At 45.6% G+C, this 21,378-nt stretch overlaps 1 protein-coding gene and 1 pseudogene across 4 annotated transcripts in view; both read right to left on the bottom strand.

The window, feature by feature from the left end:
* Positions 1 to 4,110: 4,110 nt before the first annotated feature.
* Positions 4,111 to 5,096, bottom strand: LOC309638540 (RNA transcription, translation and transport factor protein pseudogene; annotated as a pseudogene). Its single transcript has one exon. The product of its transcript is annotated as an RNA transcription, translation and transport factor protein pseudogene (transcript).
* Positions 5,097 to 13,558: 8,462 nt separating this feature from the next.
* Positions 13,559 to 21,378, bottom strand: part of EFCC1 (EF-hand and coiled-coil domain containing 1) — a 35,638-nt gene continuing 27,818 nt past the window's right edge. Inside the window, exons 4-8 of one of the 3 annotated variants that reach the window (XM_082413979.1) lie at positions 20,040 to 20,196; positions 18,790 to 18,931; positions 16,847 to 16,987; positions 14,595 to 14,664; positions 13,559 to 13,791 (exon numbers count right to left, since the gene is read on the bottom strand). In XM_082413979.1, coding sequence (XP_082270105.1) covers positions 13,655 to 13,791; positions 14,595 to 14,664; positions 16,847 to 16,987; positions 18,790 to 18,931; positions 20,040 to 20,196 — 647 coding nt within the window. In that variant the 3' untranslated portion in view covers positions 13,559 to 13,654. The remainder of the gene's footprint in view (positions 13,792 to 14,594; positions 14,665 to 16,846; positions 16,988 to 18,789; positions 18,932 to 20,039; positions 20,197 to 21,378) is intronic. The other 2 variants (XM_082413980.1, XM_082413981.1) reach the window with 2 other exon arrangements.

Here is a 21,378-nt window from a genome sequence, read left to right as displayed (position 1 = left end):
ATCAGCTTTTGGTGTCATTGATTTTTTAAAAAAATTATTTAATTAATTAATTAATTTATTTTTGGCTGTGTTGGGTCTTCGTTTCTGTTCAAGGGCTTTCTCCAGTTGCGACAAGCAGGGGCCACTCTTAATCGCGGTGCGTGGGCCTCTCACTGTCATGGCCTCTCCCGTTGCGGAGCACAGGCTCCAGATGCGCAGGCTCAGTAGTTGTGGCTCACGGGCTTAGTTGCTCCACAGCATGTGGGATCTTCCCAGACCAGGGCTCGAACCCGTGTCCCCTGCATTGGCAGGCAGATTCTTAACCAATGCGCCACCAGGGAAGCCCAGTGTCATTGATTTTTTTCCTCTATTTTCCTATTTTTAATTTTATTGATTTTTGCTCTAATTTTTATTTTATTGAAGTATAGTTGATTTAAAATATTGTGTTAGTTTCAGGTATACAACATAGTGTTTAAGTATTTTTTCAGATTATATTTTATTATAGGTTATTATAAGATATTATCTTATAAGATAATATCTTGTAATTATAAGATAATGGGTGTATTCCCTGTGCTATATAGTATATCCTTGTTGCTTATTTGTTTTATATATATGTAGTTTGTATCTGATAATTCCATAATTATCCATAGTTCCATAATTTCTTACCCCCTTCCCTCTCCCCTTTGGTAACTGCAAGTTTATTTTTTATATCTGTGAGTCTGTTTTTGCATATACATTCATTTGTATTATTTTTTTAGATTCCAAATATGAGTGATATCATATAGTATGTCTTTCTGTCTTATTTCACTAAGCATAATATTCCCTAGGTCCATCCACATTGCTGCAAATCGCAGTATTTTGTTTCTTTTTTTTATGGTGGAGTAATATTCCAGTGTGTGTGTGTGTGTGTGTGTGTGTGTGTGTGTGTGTGTGTGTGTGTGTGCGTATCTTAATCCAGTTGGCTGTTCATGGGCACTTAAGTTGCTTCCATGTCTTGGCTGTTGTACATAGTGCTGCAATGAATGTTGGGGTGCATGTATCTTTTCAAATTATTGTTTTCATTGTCTTCAGATATATGCCCAGGAGTGGAATTGCTGGATCATGTGGTAGTTCTAGTTTTAGTTTTTTGAGGAAACTCCATACTATTTTCTATAGTGGCTGCACCAATTTACATTCCCACCAACAGTGTACAAAGGTTCCCTTTCTCCACATCCTTGCCAACATTTGTTTTTTGTGGTCTTTTTGACAGTAGCCATTCTAACAGGTGTGAGATGTTATCTCATTGTGGTTTTGATTTGCATTTCTCTGATTAGCAGTGTTGAGCATCTTGTCACATGTCTGTTGGCCATCTGTATGTCTTTGGGAAAATGTCTATTCAGGTCTTCTGCCTATTTTTAAAATTGGGTTTTTAAAAAATTTTGAATTGTTTGAGCTGTTTACATAATTTTGGATATTAACACCTTAATGGTTACATCACTTGCAAATATTTTCTCCCATTCAGTAGGTTATCTTTTCATTTTGTTGATGGTTTTCTTTTCTGTGCAAAAGCTTTTAAGTTGACCTTTTAAACAAAGGTTCCATTTGTTTATTTTTGTTTTGTTTTTTCCTTTGCCTTAGGAGACAGATCCAAAAAATTCCTATGATTTATGTCAGAGTGTCTGCCTGTGTTTTCCTCTAGGAGTTTTATCCCTCTAGGAGTTTTCCTCCAGGAGTTCCAGACTTGTATTTAAGCCTTTAATCCATTTTGAGTTTATTTTTGTATATGGTGTGAGAAAATATTCTAATTTCATTGTTTTACATGTAGCTGTCCAGTTTTCCCAGCCCACTTATTGAAGAGATTCTTTCCCCCATTCTAAATTCTTGCCTCCATTGTTGTAGATTAATTGGCCATAGGTGTGTGGGTTTATTTCTGGGCTCTCTATTCTGTTGCATTGATCTATGTGTCTGTTTTTGTACCAATACCATACTGCCTTGATTACTGTAGTTTTGTAGTATAATCTGAATCACAGAGCATGGTACCTCCTCCTCTGTTCTTTCTCAAGATTGTTTCTGCTATTCAGGGTCTTTTGTATTTCCATACAAATGAAAAAAATTTTCTAGTTTTGTGTAAAATGTCATTGGTAATTTTCTAGTTTTGTGAAAAATGCCATTGGTAATTTGATAGAGATTGCATTGAATCTGTAGATTGCCTTGAGTAGTATGGTCATTTTAACAATATTCTTCCAACCATGAACACGGTAAACCTTTTCCATCTGTTTGTGTTGTCTTTGATTTCTTTCATCAGTGTCTTACAGTTTTTTGAGTACAGGCTTTTTGCCTCCTTAGTTAGATTTACTCCTAGGTGTTTTCTTCTTCTTCTTTTTTCTGCTGTGCTGTGTGGCTTGTGGGATCTCAGTTCCCCAACCAGGGATTGAACCCAGGCCACAGCAGTGAAAGCCCAGAATCCTAACCACTAGGCCACCGGCGAACTCCCTATTTTATTCTTTTTGATGTGATTGTAAATGGAATTGTTTCCTTAATTTCTCTTTCTGATAGTTCATTGTTAGTGTATAGAAATGTAATAGATTTCTGTACATTAACTTTGTATCTACGAATTTACCAAATTCATTGAGCTCTAGTAGTTTTTTTGGTGGCATCTTTAGGATTTTCTGTGTATAGCATCATGTCATCTGCAAACTGTGACAATTTTACCCTTCCTTTCCAATTTGGATTCCTTTTATTTCTTTTTCTTGTCTGATTGCTGTGGCTAGGTCTTCCAATACTATGTCAACTAAAAGTGGTAGAGTGGGTATCCCTGATCTTAGAGGAAATGCTTTCACCTTTTCACCATTGAGTATATTAACTGTGGGCTTATCGTATATGGCCTTTATTATGTTGAGGTATATTCCCTCTATATCCACTTTCTGGAGAGTTTTTTTTTTTTTTATCATAAAAGGATGTTGAGTTTTCTCAAAAGCTTTTTCTGCATCTATTGAGATGATCGTATGATTTTTAAATAATTAATTAATTAATTTTGGCTGCATTGGGTCTTCGTTGCTGCACATGGGCTTTCTCTAGTTGTGGCGAGTGGGGGCAACTCTTCATTGCAGTGTGCAGGTTTCTCTTATTGTGGAGCACGGGCTCTAGGCGCACAGGCTTCAGTAGATGTGGCACATGGGCTCAGTAGTTGTGGCTTGCAGGCTCCAGAGCACAGGCTCAGCAGTTGTGGCACACAGGCCCAGTTGCTCTGCGGCATGTGGGATCTTCCCGGACCAGGGCTCGAACCCGTGTCCCCTGCATTGGCAGGCGGATTCTTAACCACTGCACCACCAGGAAAGTCCGATCATATGATTTTTTTATTCTGCAATTTGTTAATGTGGTGTATCACGTTGATATTTTTGTGTGTGGATATTGAAATATCCTTACATCCCTGGGATAAATCCCACCTGATCATGGTGTATGATCCTTTTAATGTATTGTTGGATTTGGTTTGCTAATATTTTGTTGAGGATTTTTTCATCTATGTTCATCAGTGATACTGGCCTATAATTGTCTTTTCTGTGTGTGTGTGTGGTTATCTTTGTCTGGTTTTGGTATCAGGGTGATGCTGGCCTCATAGAGTGAACTTGGAAGCATTCCTTCCTCAGCAATTTTTTAGAAAAGTTTGAGAAGGATAGGTGTTTAACTCTTCTCTATATGTTTGGTAGAATTCACCTGTGAAGCCATCTGGTTCTGGACTTTTGTTGGGAGTTTTTTTTTCTTTTAATTAGTGATTCAGTTTCAGATTTCAGCACTGGCAATTTGTCTGTTCATTTTCTCTATTTCTTCCTGGTTCAGCCTTGGGAGGTTGTACATTTCTAGGAATTTGTGCATTTTTTTCTAGGTTGTCCATTTTATTGGTGTATGGTTGTTTGTAGTAATATCTTATGCTCCTTTGTATTTCTGTGGTGTAGGTTGTAACTTCTCCTTTTTCATTTCTGATTTTATTGATTTGGGCCCTCTTTTTTCCTTGATGAGTCTGGCTAAAGGTTTATCAATATTTATCTTTTCAAAGAACGAGCTCTTAGTTTCATTGATTTTTTTCTATTTTTTTTTCAGTCTCAGTTTCACTTATTTCCACTCTGATCTTTATGATTTCTTTCTAACTTTAGGTTTTGGTTTTCTTTTTCACCTTCCCAACTTTATTGAAGAAAATGCAGTGATGGTAAATCTCTAGAACATAGTCAATTTTCTGGAATTCTTCCCTTGAAGACATGACATTTCCAAACACATGCCAAAGTGTACATGGTTCCCAACTGTACTAAGTAGGTGAGAAGCTGAAATCCTAAAATGTTCATCTTCCAACTTTCCCCAGTCTGTGGTCTGTCTTTGGATCAGCAATAATCGCCTGAACAGCTACTATGGCTTCATTAATCTTTGTCTGTAGCTCTCTGAGCTCTTCTATATGCAGCAGTCACAGAATTTGAGCAGCTTCATTAAGAACTGCATCTCCTGTGTCAAAACCAAGAATATGCTTGTCTAAAGCAACAGGCAAGCCCTCTTTCGTTTGATTCGCTTTAGCAACTGCATCCTGTGTCAGGCGCTCCTGGACCAAAATGCGAATTGCCTTAAGCATTACCAGGTAATCGTCATGACGCGGAATCTGAAGAAGGTTAGCCAAAGCCATTACACCAGCCTTAAAATCAGGATTATTTACATCCAAATTGATCAATGGCTCTGCATTTTTAGCTGCATTGTTAGCGTTTTTTGTATTATCAGGTACCAAGTCCTTGTATTTTTCAGCATTATCTCCATATTCAAGTCTAACAGCTAAACCAAGAAGCCAGTCGATTGCTTCTGGTCGATCTTGAATCTTGAAAGGACAGTTAACATCTCTGAGATACTTTTCAAAGAACTTGGGCCAGTCACTGCTGTGGATGTTTCTTAAATTACCTCTGTCTTCAATCTTGTAGTGTCTGATTTTCTGGTCTTCGAGCCAAACAATAAAGTTTCTAAGTTCTGTTTCATCTTTGCAGTTGAAGCCGGCAGGGTTGTGGTAGTTGAGGGCCGTCAGCTTGCGTCGGAACATGGTGCCCGCTGCTTGCTCCGGTCCCCCGGGCTGCGGCCGGGAGAGGAGAGGCGAGCTAACTTTAGGTTTTGTTCTCCTTTTTCTAGTTCCTCTAGGTATAAAGTTAGGATGGTTGGTTTGAGATTTTTCTTTTCTAAGATAGGCTTGTATCGCTATAAACTTCCCTCTCTGAATTGCTTTTGCTGTGTTCCATAGTTTTTTTTTTTAACATCTTTATTGGAGTTCCATAGATTTTGTGTGTGGGGGGGAATCACTGTGTTTTCATTTGTCTCCAAGTATTTTTTATTTCCTCTTTGACTTTTTTTTTTTTCAGTGATTCATTGGTTGTTTAGTAGCATATTGTTTAGCCTCTACATGTTCATGTTTTTTTGCTGTTTTTTCCCTTGTAGTTGATTTCTTAGCTTTTGTGGTCAGAAAAGATGTGTGATACAACTTCAGGTTTTTTAAATTTGATGAGGTTTGTTTTGTGGCCTAGCAAGTAATCTATCAGGGAGAATGTTCTATGTGCACTTGATAAGAAGTATATTCTGCTGTTTTTGTATGGAATGATCTACACATTCTCTTAAGTCCATCTGTTCTAATGTGTTATTTAAGGCTAGTGTTTCCTTATTGATTTTTTTCTGTCTGGATGATCTGTCCATCGATGTAAGTGGGGTGTTAAAATTCCCTACTATTATTCTGTTACTGTCAATTTCTCTGTTTATGTCTGTTAATATTTGCTTTATGTATTTAGGCACCCCTATGTTGGGTGCATATTTACAGTTGTTATATCTTCTCGGATTGATCCCTTGATCATTATGTAATGTCCTTTTTTGTCTCTTCTTGAAGTCTTTGTTTTAAAATCTATTTTGTCTGATGTAAGTATTGCTATCCCAACTTTCTTTTGATTTCCATTTGCATGGAATGTGTTCACGTCTCAACAAATGACTCAATTTCGTTCCTTTTTATGGCTGAGTAATATTCCATTGTATATATGTACTACAACTTCTTTATCCATTCGTCTGTCGATGGGCATTTAGGTTGCTTCCATGACCTGGCTATTGTAAATAGTGCTGCAATGAACATTGGGGTGCATGTGTCTTTTTGAATTATGGTTTTCTCTGGGTATATGCCCAGTAGTGGGATTGCTGGATCATATGGTAATTCTATTTTTAGTTTTTTAAGGAACCTCCATACTGTTCTCCATAGTGGCTATGTCAATTTACATTCCCACCAACAGTGCAAGAGGGTTCCCTTTTCTCCACACCCTCTCCAGCATTTGTTGTTTGTAGATTTTCTGATGATGCCCATTCTAACTGGTGTGAGGTGATACCTCACTGTAGTTTTGATTTGCATTTCTCTAATAATTAGTGATGTTGAGCATCTTTTCATGTGCTTCTTGGCCATCTGTATGTCTTCTTTGGAGAAATGTCTATTTAGGTCTTCTGCCCATTTTTGGATTGGGTTGTTTGTTTCTTTAATATTAAGCTGAATGAGCTGTTTATGTATTTTGGAGATTAATCCTTTGTCCGTTGATTCATTTGCAAATATTTTCTCCCATTCTGAGGGTTGTCGTTTCATCTTGTTAATGGTTTCCTTTGCTGTGCAAAAGCTTTGAAGTTTCATTAGGTCCCATTTGTTTATTTTTATTTTTATTTTCATTACTCTAGGAGGTGGATCAAAAAAGATCTTGCTGTGATTTATGTCAAAGAGCGTTCTTCCTATGTTTTCCTCTAAGAGTTTTATAGTGTCCGGTCTTACATTTAGGTCTCGAATCCATTTTGAGTTTATTTTTGTGTATGGTGTTAGGGAGTGTTCTAATTTCATTCTTTTACATGTAGCTGTCCAGTTTTCCCAGCACCACTTATTGAAGAGACTGTCTTTTCTCCATTGTATATCTTTGCCTCCTTTGTCATAGGTTAGTTGACTATAGGTGTGTGGGTTTATCTCTGGGCTTTCTATCTTGTTCCATTGATCTATGTTTCTGGTTTTGTGCCAGTACCATATTGTCTTGATTACTGTAGCTTTGTAGTATAGTCTGAAGTCAGGGAGTCTGATTCCTCCAGCTCCATTTTTTCCCCTCAAGACTGCTTTGGCTATTCGGGGTCTTTTGTGTCTCCATACAAATTTTAAGATGATTTGTTCTAGTTCCGTAAAAAATGCCATTGGTAATTTGATAGGGATTGCATTGGATCTGTAGATTGCTTTGGGTAGTATAGTCAGTTTCACAATATTGATTCTTCCAATCCAAGAACATGGTATGTCTCTCCATCTGTTGGTATCATCTTTAATTTCTTTCATCAGTGTCTTATAGTTTTCTGCATACAGGTCTTTTGTCTCCCTAGGTAGGTTTATTCCTAGGTATTTTATTCTTTTTGTGGCAGTGGTAAATGGGAGTGTTTCCATAATTTCTCTTTCAGATTTTTCATCATTAGTGTCTAGGAATGCAAGAGATTTCTGTGCATTAATTTTGTATCCTGCAACTTTACCAAATTCATTGATTAGCTCTAGTAGTTTTCTGGTGGCATCTTTAGGATTCTCTATGTATAGTATCATGTCATCTGCAAACAGTGACAGTTTTACTTCTTCTTTTCCAATTTGTATTCCTTTTATTTCTTTTTCTTCTCTGATTGCCATGGCTAGGACTTCCAAAACTATGTTGAATAATAGTGGTGAGAGTGGACATCCTTGTCTCATTCTTGATCTTAGAGGAAATGCTTTCAGTTTTTTGCCATTGAGAATGATGTTTGCTGTGGGTTTGTCGTATATGGCCTTTATTATGTTGAGGTAGGTTCCCTCTATGCCCACTTTCTGGAGTTTTTATCATAAATGGGTGTTGAATTTTGTCAAAAGCTTTTTCTGCATCTATTGAGATGATCATATGATTTTTATTCTTCAATTTGTTAATATGGTGTATCACATTGATTGATTTGCATATATTGAAGAATCCTTGCATCCCTGGGATAAATCCCACTTGATCGTGGTGTATGATCCTTTTAATGTGTTGTTGGATTCTGTTTGCTAGTATTTTGTTGAGGATTTTTGCATCTATATTCATCAGTGATATTGGTCTGTAATTTTCTTTTTTTGTAGTATCTTTGGTTCTGGTATCAGGGTGATGGTGGCCTCATAGAATGAGTTTGGGAGTATTCCTTCCTCTGCAATTTTTTGGAAGAGTTTGAGAAGGATGGGTGTTAGCTCTTCTCTAAATGTTTGATAGAATTCACCTGTGAAGCCATCTGGTCCTGGACTTTTGTTTGTTGGAAGATTTTTAATCACAGTTTCAATTTCATTACTTGTGATTGGTCTGCTCGTATTTTCTATTTCTTCCTGGTTCAGTCTTGGAAGGTTATACCTTTCTAAGAATTTGTCCATTTCTTCCAAGTTGTCCATTTTATTGGCATAGAGTTGCCTGTAGTAGTCTCTTAAGATGCTTTGTATTTCTGCCGTGTCTGTTGTAACTTCTCCTTTTTCATTTCTAATTTTATTGATTTGAGTCCTCTCCCTCTTTTTCTTGATGAGTCTGGCTAATGGTTTATCAATTTTGTTTATCTTCTCCAAGAACCAGCTTGTACTTTTATTGGTCTTTGCAGTTGTTTTCTTTGTTTCTATTTCATTTATTTCCGCTCTGATCTTTATGATTTCTTTCCTTCTGCTAACTTTGGATTTTGTTTATTCTTCTTTCTGTAGTTCCTTTAGATGTAAGGTTAGATTGTTTACTTGAGATTTTTCTTGTTTCTTTAGGTAGGCTTGTATAGCTATAAACTTCCCTCTTAGAACCACTTTTGCTGCATCCCATAGGTTTTGGATCGTCGTGTTTTCATTGTCATTTGTCTCTAGGTATTTTTTGATTTCCTCTTTGATTTCTTCAGTGATCTCTTGGTTATTTAGTAACGTATTTTTTAGCCTCCATGTGTTTATGTTTTCTACGTTTTTTTCCCTGTAATTCATTTCTAATCTCATAGCGTTGTGGTCAGAAAAGATGCTTGATATGTTTTCAGTTTTCTTAAATTTACTGAGGCTTGATTTGTGACCCAAGATGTGATTTATCCTGGAGAACGTTCCGTGCGCACTTGAGAAGAAAGTGTAATCTGCTGTTTTTGGATGGAATGTCCTATAAATATCAATTAAATCTATCTGGTCTATTGTGTCATTTAAAGCTTGTGTTTCCTTATTTATTTTCATTTTGGATGATCTGTCCATTGGTGTAAGTGAGGTGTTAAGGTCCCCCACTATTATTGTGTTACTGTTGATTTCCTCTTTTATAGCTGTTAGCAGTTGCCTTATGTATTGAGGTTCTGCTATGTTGGGTGCATATATATTTATAATTGTTATATCTTCTTCTTGGATTGATCCCTTGATCATTATGTAGTGTCCTTCCTTGTCTCTTGTAACATTCTTTATTTTAAAGTCTATTTTATCTGATCTGAGTATTGCTACTCCAGCTTTCTTTTGATTTCCATTTGCATGGAATATCTTTTTCCATCCCCTCACTTTCAGTCTATATGTGTCCCTAGGTCTGAAGTGGGTCTTTTGTAGACAGCATATATATGGGTCTTGTTTTTGTATCCATTCAGCAAGCCTGTGTCTTTTGGTTGGAGCATTTAATCCATTCACGTTTAAGGTAATTATCGATATGTATGTTCCTATGACCATTTGCTTAATTGTTTTGGGTTTGTTTTTGTGGGTCCTTTTCTTCTCTTGTGTTTCTCACTTAGAGAAGTTCCTTTAGCACTTGTTGTAGAGCTGGTTTGGTCGTGCTGAATTCTCTTAGCTTTTGCTTGTCTGTAAAGCTTTTGATTTCTCCATCAAATTTAAATGAGATCCTTGCCGGGTAGAGTAATCTTGGTTGTAGGTTCTTCCCTTTCATCACTTTAAATATGTCATGCCACTCCCTTCTGGTTTGTAGAGTTTCTGCTGAGAAATCAGCTGTTAACCTTATGGGAGTTCCCTTGTATGTTATTTGTCGTTTTTCCCTTGTTGCTTTCAATAATTTTTCTTTGTCTTTAATTTTTGCCAATTTGATTACTATGTGTCTCGACGTGTTTCTCCTTGGGTTTATCCTGTATGGGACTCTCTGCGCTTCCTGGACTTGGGTGGCTATTTCCTTTCCCATGTTAGGGAAGTTTTCGACTATAATGTCTTCAAATATTTTCTCTGGTCCTTTCTCTCTCTCTTCTCCTTCTGGGACCCCTATAATGCGAATGTTGTTGCAGTTAATGTTGTCCCAGAGGTCTCTTAGGCTGTCTTCATTTCTTTTCATTCTTTTTTCTTTAGTCTGTTCCGCAGCAGTGAATTCCACCATTCTGTCTTCCAGGTCACCTATCCGTTCTTCTGCCTCAGTTATTCTGCTGTTGATTCCTTCTAGTGTAGTTTTCATTTCAGTTATTGTATTGGTCATCTCTGTTTGTTTGTTCTTTAATTCTTCTAGGTCTTTGTTAATCATTTCTTGCATCTTCTCGATCTTTGCCTCCATTCTTTTTCCGAGGTCCCTGGATCATCTTCCCTATCATTATTCTGAATTCTTTTTCTGGAAGGCTGCCTATCTCCACTTCATTTAGTTGTTTTTCTGGGGTTTTATCTTGTTCCTTCATTTGGTATATAGCCCTCTGCCTTTTCATCTTGTCTATCTTTCTGTGGATGTCGGTAAATTATTCTTGAGTGTAGGTTTTTCCCTTTCATCACTTTAAATATATTGTGCCACTCCCTTCTGGCCTGCAGAGTTTCTGCTGAAAAGTCAGCTGATAGCCTTATGGGAGTTCCCTTGTATGTAACTTGTTGTTTTTTCTTGCTGTTTTTAATGTTCTCTCTTTATCTTTAATTTTTGCCATTTCAATTAGAATATGTCTTGGTGTGGTCCTTTTTGGGATTGCTCTTGTTGGGATTCTCTGTGATTCCTGGACCTGAATGTCTGTTTCCTTTTCCAGGTTAGGGAAGTTTTCAGCTACAATGTCTTCAAATAAATTCTCTGTCCCTTTTTCTTTCTCTTTTCCTTCTAGGACCCCTATAATGCTAATGTGAGTACACTTGATGTTATCCCAGAGATCTCTTAAACCGTTTTCATTTCTGTTCTTTTTTCTCTTCAGCTTCAGTGATTTCCACTACTGTCTTCCAATTCGCTGATCTGTTCCTCTGTATCATATAATCTACTGCTGATTCCTTCTGCTGTATGTTTTTCATTTCAGTTATTGTATTCTTCATCTCTGTTTGGTGGTTCTTTGTATTTTCTAACTCTTTATTAAAAACTTCTGACTTCTCACTCTGTTCATCTATTTTTCTCCTGAGTTCTTTGATTATCTTTATGATCATTACCTTGAACTCTTTCTTGGGGGGATTGCCTATCTCCGCTTCACTTAACTCTTCTGGGGTTTTATGTTATTCCTTCATTTGGAACACATTCCTCTGTCACCTCATTTTGCCTAATTTGCTATTTTTATTTCTATGTATCTGGTAGGTTGGTTACATTACCCAGCTTTGGAGAAGCGGCCTTTTGTAGGAGATGTCCTATGTGTCCCAGCAGTGCACTCTCCTCCAGCCAGGCTGTATGCCATAGGGTGTCCCCTATGTGGACTGCATAGGTCCTTCTGTTGTGGCAGGCTGACTACTGTGGGTGGTCTGGTGGGCGTGGCTGGCCCTTGTCCAGTTGGTTGCCTTTTTTTAAAAAATAATATTAGCATTAGCTGGATACATGGTTTCCCAGCTATAGATGATATTTCCCAGCATCCCTTGCAGCTAGGTATGGCCAATGGGATGAGAGTAGAGGAGATGTGAGCCAGAGTGCCTGACCCTTCCCTTCCTCTCTCCTTCCTGTGGAGGGCAGATGAAATGCTGGTGAATTGGCTTCCACCATGCAAAGGAGGATGACACCCTAGGGCAAGGCAGAGCAACAAAGTGGAAGGAACCTTGATCCCTGCGTGACTCCATGGAGCAGAGCTGCTCTGTCAACCAGGACCACTCACCTCTGGACTGTTACAGGAGAGAGAGTTCTATCCTGTTTGACCCAGAGTATATCGGGATCTCTTTTATCAGGGTGGTTTAGCCTGTACCATAACTAATCCAGACCCCAAGCCTGGGGTTTCCTAGCCAGAGACAGCTGGAAGTGGTAGGAATTGTGTGAGATATGAGGTTAGAAAACAGGCCTCAGTCCAGTCTTGGATGCTGATTTGCTGTGTGATGCTGGGTAGCTCATCCAGCCTCTCTGGGCACCTCTACATCCTAGTCCACATTATAAACTTGCCTCCAATGAGATGAGGTTTCATACAAGACACGAGGCTGGGCTTTGTCCTCCAGCCCTCCCTGTGGCTCCTGCCCGGGAGTGCCTGCTGGTCCCGGGCTCCCCTGATCTCCCTCCCCCACGGTTCCCCTTCTGTGTCCCCATGACTCTGCTCCAGCCCCCTGGCGACCCCTTGCTCCCAGAGTCTTGTAGCCTCCTGTCTCCTCCCCTCTGCTCCACCCTCTGGGAGGCAGGTCTGAACCCTCCAGGGCCCCCATTGCCTGGGGGATGGAGTCCTAAACCCTCGTCTGTCATCAAGGCCCCCCTGACCTGCCCCGTCCCTGCCAGGCGCCCCCGTCCCTGCCAGGCATCTGCCCTCGTCCTGCCAGGCGCCCCCGTCCCTGCCAGACATCTGCCCTCGTCCTGCTGTCTCTCCTGCTTCATTCTCCTTGGCTCGAACTGATCCCTCTCAGCTGAGCTCTCAGAACCCTCTCTTTTTTTTTTTAATAAAAATATTATCAAACCATTACCTTTGATAATTGACTTTATTTGTGGAGTTTTTTGTATACACAAAAATTTTAATTTTCGTATATTCACATATGCCTTCACATTCTTACATGGCTTTGGGGTTTGCAGTTTTAATTAAGAACCCTCTCTTCTACCTCAGGGTAGCCCGGATTTCACCCGCGTTGCAATACTTGGCAACGTATCTGTCTCCCCTACGAGAGTTTAAGGTAGATGAGACCAGGCAGCTTGTCCTCCTCCTTCCTGTGACCCCATGAGGCCTGGTACCTACTGTGTGCTCAGGAAAGAGGGGCTCTGGGTTCTGTACTAATGGGGGCCCTTTCTGGCACCACACTTTTGCTCTCGCTGTTACCTCACATGAAATGCCCTCCCCTCCTCTCTGCCTATCTAAATCCTATCCCTCTTCTAGAGCTAGTTCAAGGCCAGCTCCACCAGGAAGCCTGCCGTGATCACGCTGCCCCGCTTGGAGTTCCCCCAGCCCTGCCTGGCCTTCCACAATTCCTGAGGCATGAGTAGTTTCCCCGGTGGACCGGGGGACACAGAGTCCCTGCGGCAGGCATGCTGTGGGGAGGAAGGGGAGGAGACCCTGGGAGCCCAGGGAAGGGATTCTGGACTGGACCGGGCAGAAGAGTGTGCAGCTCCACTCCAAGGGCAAGGGAGACTGCAGCAGGTACAGGCTGATCCAGCAACCGTAGGGCAGTGTGGACCCTGGCAGCAGGAATGCAGGGGCTGCAAGGGAATCTGGGAGGAACCCAAGGAAGGGATGGCTGTCGGGCTCTGAACTTGGGCCAGTCTCAGAAGGAGCCTGCACCTCCAGGGTTCTGAGGATGTGATGGTGGCCAGGCTGTTCCTCGAGGCTGGTCTGACGGTGGCCAGGCTGCCCAGGGGGCCCACAGGCTGGGCTAGCAACCTCAGCAGGAGATGAGGAGGGAGTTGCTGAGTGCTGGAGCTGCAGAGGCTGGTGCCGAGGGCTCTCTACGCAGGAGCTCACAGCCAGCCAAAGCTCGGTGCAGGGCATCCAGCATGGCTGAGGGGCCAGACGTCCCCTCTGGAAAGAAAGAGTGGGCAGCAGGGCGGGTCAGTCTGCTCCCTCTGGCCCACAGAGCTGCTCCCCCTCCTCCCTGGGCCCTCCCCAGCCCTGTTCAGCTGTGCCCCCCTCTTGCTCCTCTCCCACTGAGGACCCTGGGGAAGGGACCTTCTAATGCACAGTTTCTGACCTCCTCCTTGGTGCCAGGGACCATTCAGGGCACTGGACATACCTGACCCCTGCCCAGCGGTGCCCAGTGAGGCCAGCGAGCAAATGCTCATCACCAGTCTGTCTCCCCGTCAGCCTGTGAGGCCCTGTCAGGCAGGAGCCGGCCTTGCTCCTCCTGATTTCATCGGGCACAAGCTGGCACTGATGAAATTCTGCTGCCCTGAACTTTGTGTAAACAACGGGGCCACGTGGCCTAGTACTTAACGGAGAGAACTGAGGTCTTGGCACAGCTGGCCCTTGGCCTCTCTGTGCCTCCATCTTCCCACCTGTGGAATGGGTATGACAACAACCCTTCCTCCGCAGTAAGCCCAGGACTGTGGGCGAGTCTAAACTGCCCACAGGGAACTGCCTGGCTCCCTCGGGGTCTGGCCACACTGGCTTCTGTTTGGCCTTTTCCCTGGGGTGTCTGCTCCCTGCTCTTGTCAAATAGCACCTTCAGCTTCCCGAAGCCTGTTCCTGAACGTACCCTTTGCAGGTGGGCAGGGCAGGAATGAGGTGGCATTTTGCAGCCCAGACACTTAGGACAGAGGTGCTAGGTCAGGATGCCCTCCAGCTGCGGCCAGGCTCTGGAAGATGGGGTCAGGGGGCTCACCTACCACGTGCAGGGTCCCTGCAAGCGTCCAGTGTGCTCAGCAAAATCTTCCCCAGGGCTCTTTTCGATATGTTCTTAAAAAGAAATGGAGGGCGGGTGGCACTTGGTGGCCCTTGAGAGCTTCTTTGTGGCTCCCTGTGGCAGATGGAGTACCCCTGCCCATGGTCCCTCCCTGGCCCCCACCCCTAGGGTGGCCACACTGCCCAGACTCTAGGTGGGTGATAGAGCAGCATACAGGACCCATTTCTTCAAAGATCACGTGCTTACAGATTACTGTCCTTGTGCCCAAGTAGGCACTTGGGAGATGACTGTGAACAGAGATGATGCATCAGCTCCTTTAATCCTTGAAAGAGCTTATTTTATTCTCATTTTAAGCAGTGAAAAAAGCAATTCTGGGGACTTCCCTGGTGGCACAGTGGTTAAGAATCCGCCTGCCAATGCAGGGGACACGGGTTCAAGCTCTGGTCCGGGAAGATCCCACACGCCACGGAGCAACTAAGCCCGTGCGCCACAACTACTGAGCCTGCGCTCTAGAGCCCGTGAGCCACAACTGCTGAGCCCATGTGCCTAGAGCCCGTGCTCCACAACTAGAGAAGCCACCACAGTGAGAAGCCCGTGCACCACAACAAAGAGTAGCCCCCGCTTGCCGCAACTAGAGAAAGCCCACGTGTAGAAACGAAGACCCAACGCAGCCAAAAATAAATAAATAAATATTTTAAAAATTAAAAAAAAAAAAAAGCAATGCTGAGAAAATGAGAAATCTGCCCAAAGCCACCCAGCTGGGAGATGGAAGGACCACCATTTACCCTCAGTTTCCATGGCCCAGAGCTGTGCTGGGAACCACTACCCTCACAGCCCACAGGTGCGGGGCTGCCACTTGCCACTCTGCCAGGCTGTGTCACATCAGGCTGGGCCTCGGTAGCCCTACATCCTGGGCAGCCTGAAGCGCAGGCAGAGCCCACTTCAAACCCTGAAGACCTGTGTTCACATCCTACTTCCATCTCATAGTGGCTGTGGAATCCTGGCTAAGTTAGTGTCTCTTAAGAAAAATTTTTAAATGGTTTGCTGATGCTATTTAGAAATATTGATTTCTGTGTTATGATTTTTTTAAAAATTGGGCACCTTGCCAAAGAACCACAATAATTTGCCTTTAGATTCTTTTCGGTATTCTATGTGGATAAATGTGATACATAATTACTAATCACTTTGTTTCTTCCTTTCCGGTCCTTACATCCTTCCTTTTTCTTTTTATTTATTTATTTATTTATTTATTTTTGGCTGCGTCGGGTCTTCGTTGCTTTGTGTGGGCTTTCTCTAGTTGTGGTGAGCGGGGGCTGGTCTTCGTTGCGGTGCGTGGGCTCTAGTGCGTGGGCTTCAGTAATTGCGGCATGTGGGCTTAGTAGTTGTGGCTTGCAGGCTCTAGAGTGCAGGCCCAGTAGTTGTGGTGCACGGGCGTAGTTGCTCCGCGGCATGTGGGATCTTCCCGGACCAGGCCTCGAACCCGTGGCCTCTGCATGGGCAGGCGGATTCTTAACCCCTGCACCCCCAGGGAAGCCCACATCCTTTCTTTTTCTTGTCTTACTGCATTGGCTAGAACCTCTACGTGGCACAAGCAGTGATGACAGGCATGCTTGTCTTGATTCTGATTTTTAGAAGGATTCCTTCTAACATTTCACTAAGAAGTGTGAGGTTTGTGAGAGGCAGTTGGCTGAGACTCCTAATCTGATTAAGGACGATCCCTCCTGTTCTTAACTTGCCAAGAGGTTTTATAATAAGAGGAGCTGTTACTGACTGTTCACCTATTGAGATGAACACGTGGTTTTTCTCCTTTTAATCTGCACTGTGGTGTACTGTGTTAATAGATGTTTGATCTTGAATCATCTTTGAATTCCTGGGATAAATCCAACTTAGTCATATTGCATTTCTTTAAACACTGCCAGATTTGGTTTGCTAATATGCTATTTAATATTTTTGCATCCATATTTAAATACGACAGTAGCTTATCATTTTCCTTTCTTATTATATTTATTGTTCTCTGGGTTTGAGATCAAAGTTATATTAACTTCATAAAATGAATTAGAGAGCCTCCCCTTTTTTTCGATTAGCTTCCCTGAGCTCTTTCTACATCTGGAAGTAGAGGTGACACCTGCCCACGTGGGGAGAGCTCAGAGGCAGTCCCCGACACAGGCCGGGCTCCCCAGCCCCGCACCCCGAGCTCCTCCCCTGCCCTGGCTGTGCCAGCTCCCGTGAGCCTACCAGGTCCCGGAGCCTCCGCAGGAGCTGCAGCACATCCTCCAGCTTCTCCTCCAGCAGGGACAGCCGCACCCGCTCTGTCTCCACCATCTGCAGCTCCAGCCTCAGGTGCTCGTTCTCATTGACCTTCTGCTGCAGCTCCGCCTGTGGGGACCAACGGGCTCAGCGCCCGCCCTGCTGCCCTCCGCCCCATACTCACAGCACCATCCCCAGGCGGGGCCCATGGCCTGCCTTGACCCTTTCACAGAGGTCATCTCATCTGGCCCCCCCAAGCCTGCCAGGTGGCCAGGCAGATAGAAGCCCCACTGTCTCCCCAGGGATGGCACCGAGGCCCAGAGAAGCTGGATGCCGGGCCTAAGGCCACACAGTGAGTCAGGCTGATGTAAGAATACACATCCTTCCTTTTCTGGTGGAAGGACTCCATCCTCCTTTCTCTTCTCTATCCATCTGCTTTTTCTTTTTGAAGTTTTTTGGCTGCAAGCAACAAAAACCGATCTGGCTAGTTTGAACAGAAGGGGAATTCACTGGCAGGCTAGTGCCTTGCTCCCAGAACAGACTGGAAGCTGGAGAACCTCAGGACGAGGCAGAGAAACATCTCGAGCCTCTTGTCCGGGTGCTGCAGCTGAAAACACTCTCCAGCCACTCCCCCCCACCCCCGCCTCGGGACAGAGAGCCCCAGGAGAGGGGCCCCACCGGCCCAGCCACAGTCGCTGGCCCACCCCTGGCCAGGGAGCACTGACGCTGTTGATCCCATCCAAATACCAGGGGGTGGATGGTGGGAGGTCGCAAAATGTTGCATGGCCACCTGCCTTCTAAAGCAGGGATGGCAGGAGTGAGGCAGCCCCCTCTCTTAGCACCGATGGAGGGAAAGAGAAACAGCCGAAGGCATGGTGCCATTGGACGCTCAGCTTCAGGCAGGAGATTGGAGGCCTGGGAACATGGTCTGTGGCTCTCAGGAACTGAGCTCCCCAGCCGCCTGTTTGAGATTTAATTAGAAAGGAGTGGTCGCTATGCCCTTTGGAACTGTATCAGATCACAGATATGTTTAAAAAACAAAAGAAAACAAAACAGTATGGATTTAGAATTTCAGGTATATAAATATAAAACTCTTTCATCAAAATCAGTTTGCAAACGTGCATTGTGCTAGAGGGCTTAGTGAAATAATAACTTTCCATAGCATTCCATGTTTGATTACTATGGAACAGGGAAGTTGCCATGGTGTAGACAGATGAGCAAAAAAATGCTAAGTGTTCTTGTTGAGATGGAGACAGACACCTCTCTTGGTGTTGCCCAGCGCCACCCTCCTCCTCCACAACAAACTCACTAACTTTCCTTGAGGGAAGTGTCCCTCTTCCATTTCATCTGACTTTGATGGACCTGCCAGTCATGGGACCCTGCCCGCCTACCACAGGGATTGGCCCTGGCATGGGCACATGACTGAGCCTGGACCATTGGAGTTCTTCCCTGGGATTTAATGTACTGGGCTATTATTGTTCCCCTGGGGTTTCTTCAGTGGGCTGATGGGAGCCTAGAGCTGCCTGTGGTCCTACCTTCCCTTTCTCCGCCACATGGAGCAAGCCCCTCTGAAGTAGGGGAAAGTGAGGTCAGCACCCAGAAAAATACAGAGCAGATAGGTGGAGGCAATCTGAGTCCCTGGATCCATCTTAGGAAGCTGAAGTGCCTGAAGCTCATCTTAGCTGTTCTTTTGAAACTGTTCTCCCAGCTCCATATTCTAATAAATTCCTGTTTTTCACTCGAGCTAATCTGAGATGTATCCTTTAACTTGCAACCAAAATATTCTTCACTAGATCTAAATCATCTTCTCTCTGAGTCTTGGTTTACGCATCTGTGAATGGGGCATAGCCCTTGGCTGAGATCCCTCAGTTCTTCTGCCTGTGAGAGACTCTAGCATTGGTCCAGCTCTCAGCCTGTGGGACTCAGCTGACCTCCTCCCCTGGTGTCCCCAGGGTCTTCCCACTGCAGCCCTGGGTCCCCAGCTGCTCCAGCTCCCCCAGGGCACAGGCATGGTCGGCACTGCCAAAGCGGGTGAAGTAGGTCATGAGCTTCTTGGCTGTCTGGTCATCACACCTGCAGCGAAGGAGAGTGCCAGCACTGAGGGAGCTGCTTTCCAAACTCTGCTCCAGCCTGGGAGGGGGGGTGTTATTACCAAGGCTGTCTCCCCTGAAAGCTAAGCGGGGCTATGGCACCCCCTGCTCACCCACCCCCGCGGCCCCTCATCTCATCAGAGCAAAAGCCAGAGGCCTCGCCCACTCTGCCCCGTGACCTCCCGACCTCCCTCCCACCCACCTTCACTCATTCTACTCCAGCCACCGCAGGCTCCTTACGGCCCCTCCTACATGCCTCTGGGCCTTTGCACTTGCTGTTCCCTCTGCCTGGAATGCTTTTCCCTCATTTCCTTCAGGGCTCTGCTCAAACAGCACCTTCTCAGAGGCCCTCGCAGCATGTCCTGCCCCTGCCCCGCCTCTCCCTCACACCTGTCACCACTCACTGGAACAGAGGCTCCAGGGCAGAGGGCCTGTGTTGGTTAGTGCTGTTTTCCTGGTGCCCCCAAATTTGTTTGGCACAGAGTAGGTGCTTAGTATATGTTTGTTGACTTAAAGGGTTGGTGATAACAATGACCCTGGAAAATCAACTGAACTTTACAATGTAATTAAAAAAGTCAAGGCCGCCCCCCGGTGGAGTACCTGCTGGGATCGGGCACCCGTGGGGCATTTTACATCCTCCATGGAGAATCCTCACAAAACCTCTGCCCGACAGGTGTTACTGTCCCATCTGAGAGACAGGAAGAATGAGGCTCAGAAGTTGGGCGACTTGGCCGGAGCGCCCCAGGTGTCAGGAGCAGTGGGTTAGGAAAGGGACCGATGTGTTGAGGGTCCTACTGGAGCTTCGGGGCAGGTCCTGGGACCGCGGCCAAGGCAGTGAGAATCAGTGGGAATTAAACCACCAGGAACTGTGCCTTGGCTCGTCTCATTTCACCCTCACCCATGCCGGGGGCCGTCTTCTCCCCTCCCCCAACAGATGTGGGGACAGAGCGTCAGAGGGCAGGGAGGTGACCCAGGCTGGACGTGAATCAGGGTCTGTCACTGCATGGAGGGGCCGCCCTGCGCTTCCAGGACGACTGGGAGAGCCCGGCCCCCCGGCGCCCGGTCCTGGCCGTCCTCACCAGCATACGCACCCGCTGCCGCAGCTGGAGAGGCCGGCCAGCAGGGCCTTGACCTCAGCCGGTGGCCGCCGCGTCTCCTGCCACTTCCCACTGTCGTCCTCCTCGTCAGAGGCGGCCTGGCCCTCGACCGAGCGGAACAGCTGCTCGTCCGCTGCTGGAGAAGCACGGGCTGCAGGTGAGGGACAGAGGGAGGGGAAGCAGGCAGCTGTCCTGCGGGGAGCGGGGGGAGGGGAGAGAGGCCCTGGTGCCATCTCCCCTCCCGGTCCCCAACCCCCTCCGCCAGACAGCGGCTCTCCCACCCCCTTGGCCTGTGCCGTGCGGCCCCCTCCCGTGTGCCTGGCCCGGGCCCCCCTCCCTGGGTTTCACACGGGGACACTGGGAGCAAGGAGCCCTCCTCTCTTCTCTGCTGAGAAGCCAGGGCCCATCTGTGCCCTCAACGGGCGTGTTATTTCCCACTGAGGACACGGTGATCCCAGCCAAGGGGGCCAAGACCCTCTCTCGGGCTGGGCCGGGGCTCTGCAGGGCTCGGGCACCCAGTGAGCCGATCTTCAGCTCTCAGGGACCGCGTGCTTCCAACGCCCAGGGATGTGCAGGCAGGGGTGTCACACGTGTGGCTCCAGGTGATCCCCGACATGGCCATGCCTCCTGGTGCACTCCAGCCGGAATGAGCGTCAGAAACCCCGGGCTGTGTCGTGCCCGCCTGGGGTCCGGCTGCCCGGCATCAGGCCCCGTCTCCGGGGGCACCTCCGCTCCACACTGGCTCGGGGGACGTGTGAGTCCAGCCTGGCCGGTCAGAGCGCAGGCCACCCAGCCACATGACTGGTGCAGGCAGGGCCAGGGATCCAGCGTAGCCAGGGAGAGCCGGGCCAGAACTTGCCTCAAACTTCCAGGGAAGGGTGACACCGCTGTTCCTCCGGCCTGGGGTCTGGAGGGCGTGGGTCTGGGCTGCTGGGGGCCGCCTTGCCAGTGTGAGGGGGGCCCATGCACGGGACGGCAGGTGAGGCCGGCAGGGATGGGGTCTGCTGACACCCTTGGGCTTTTAAGTGAATTATGTGAAGCAGCAAGTTCCCTTTAACTAGAGCCGGTTCAGGCCGAATGGCCTCACACTCCCGGACAATGTCCTGACTGGCACGGCCGTGGAACCCTCCACCTCCCCGCCCCCAGAGGATCACATGCAGCAGCTTGGGGGTGGGCCTCGGCACCTGTATTTCTTTCTTTTTTTTTTTTTAATTAATTAATTTATTTATTTTTGGCTGCGCTGGGTCTTTGTTGCTGCGCATGGGCTTTCTCTAGTTGCGGTGACCGGGGGCTACTCCTCACTGCAGTGTGTGGGCTTCTCATTGCGGTGGCT

This window comes from Balaenoptera physalus (assembly GCF_965194825.1).
Source record: "Balaenoptera physalus genome assembly, chromosome: 11".
NCBI classification, from domain to species: domain Eukaryota; kingdom Metazoa; phylum Chordata; class Mammalia; order Artiodactyla; family Balaenopteridae; genus Balaenoptera; species Balaenoptera physalus.
This window is presented reverse-complemented; position numbering and strand designations above follow the sequence as displayed.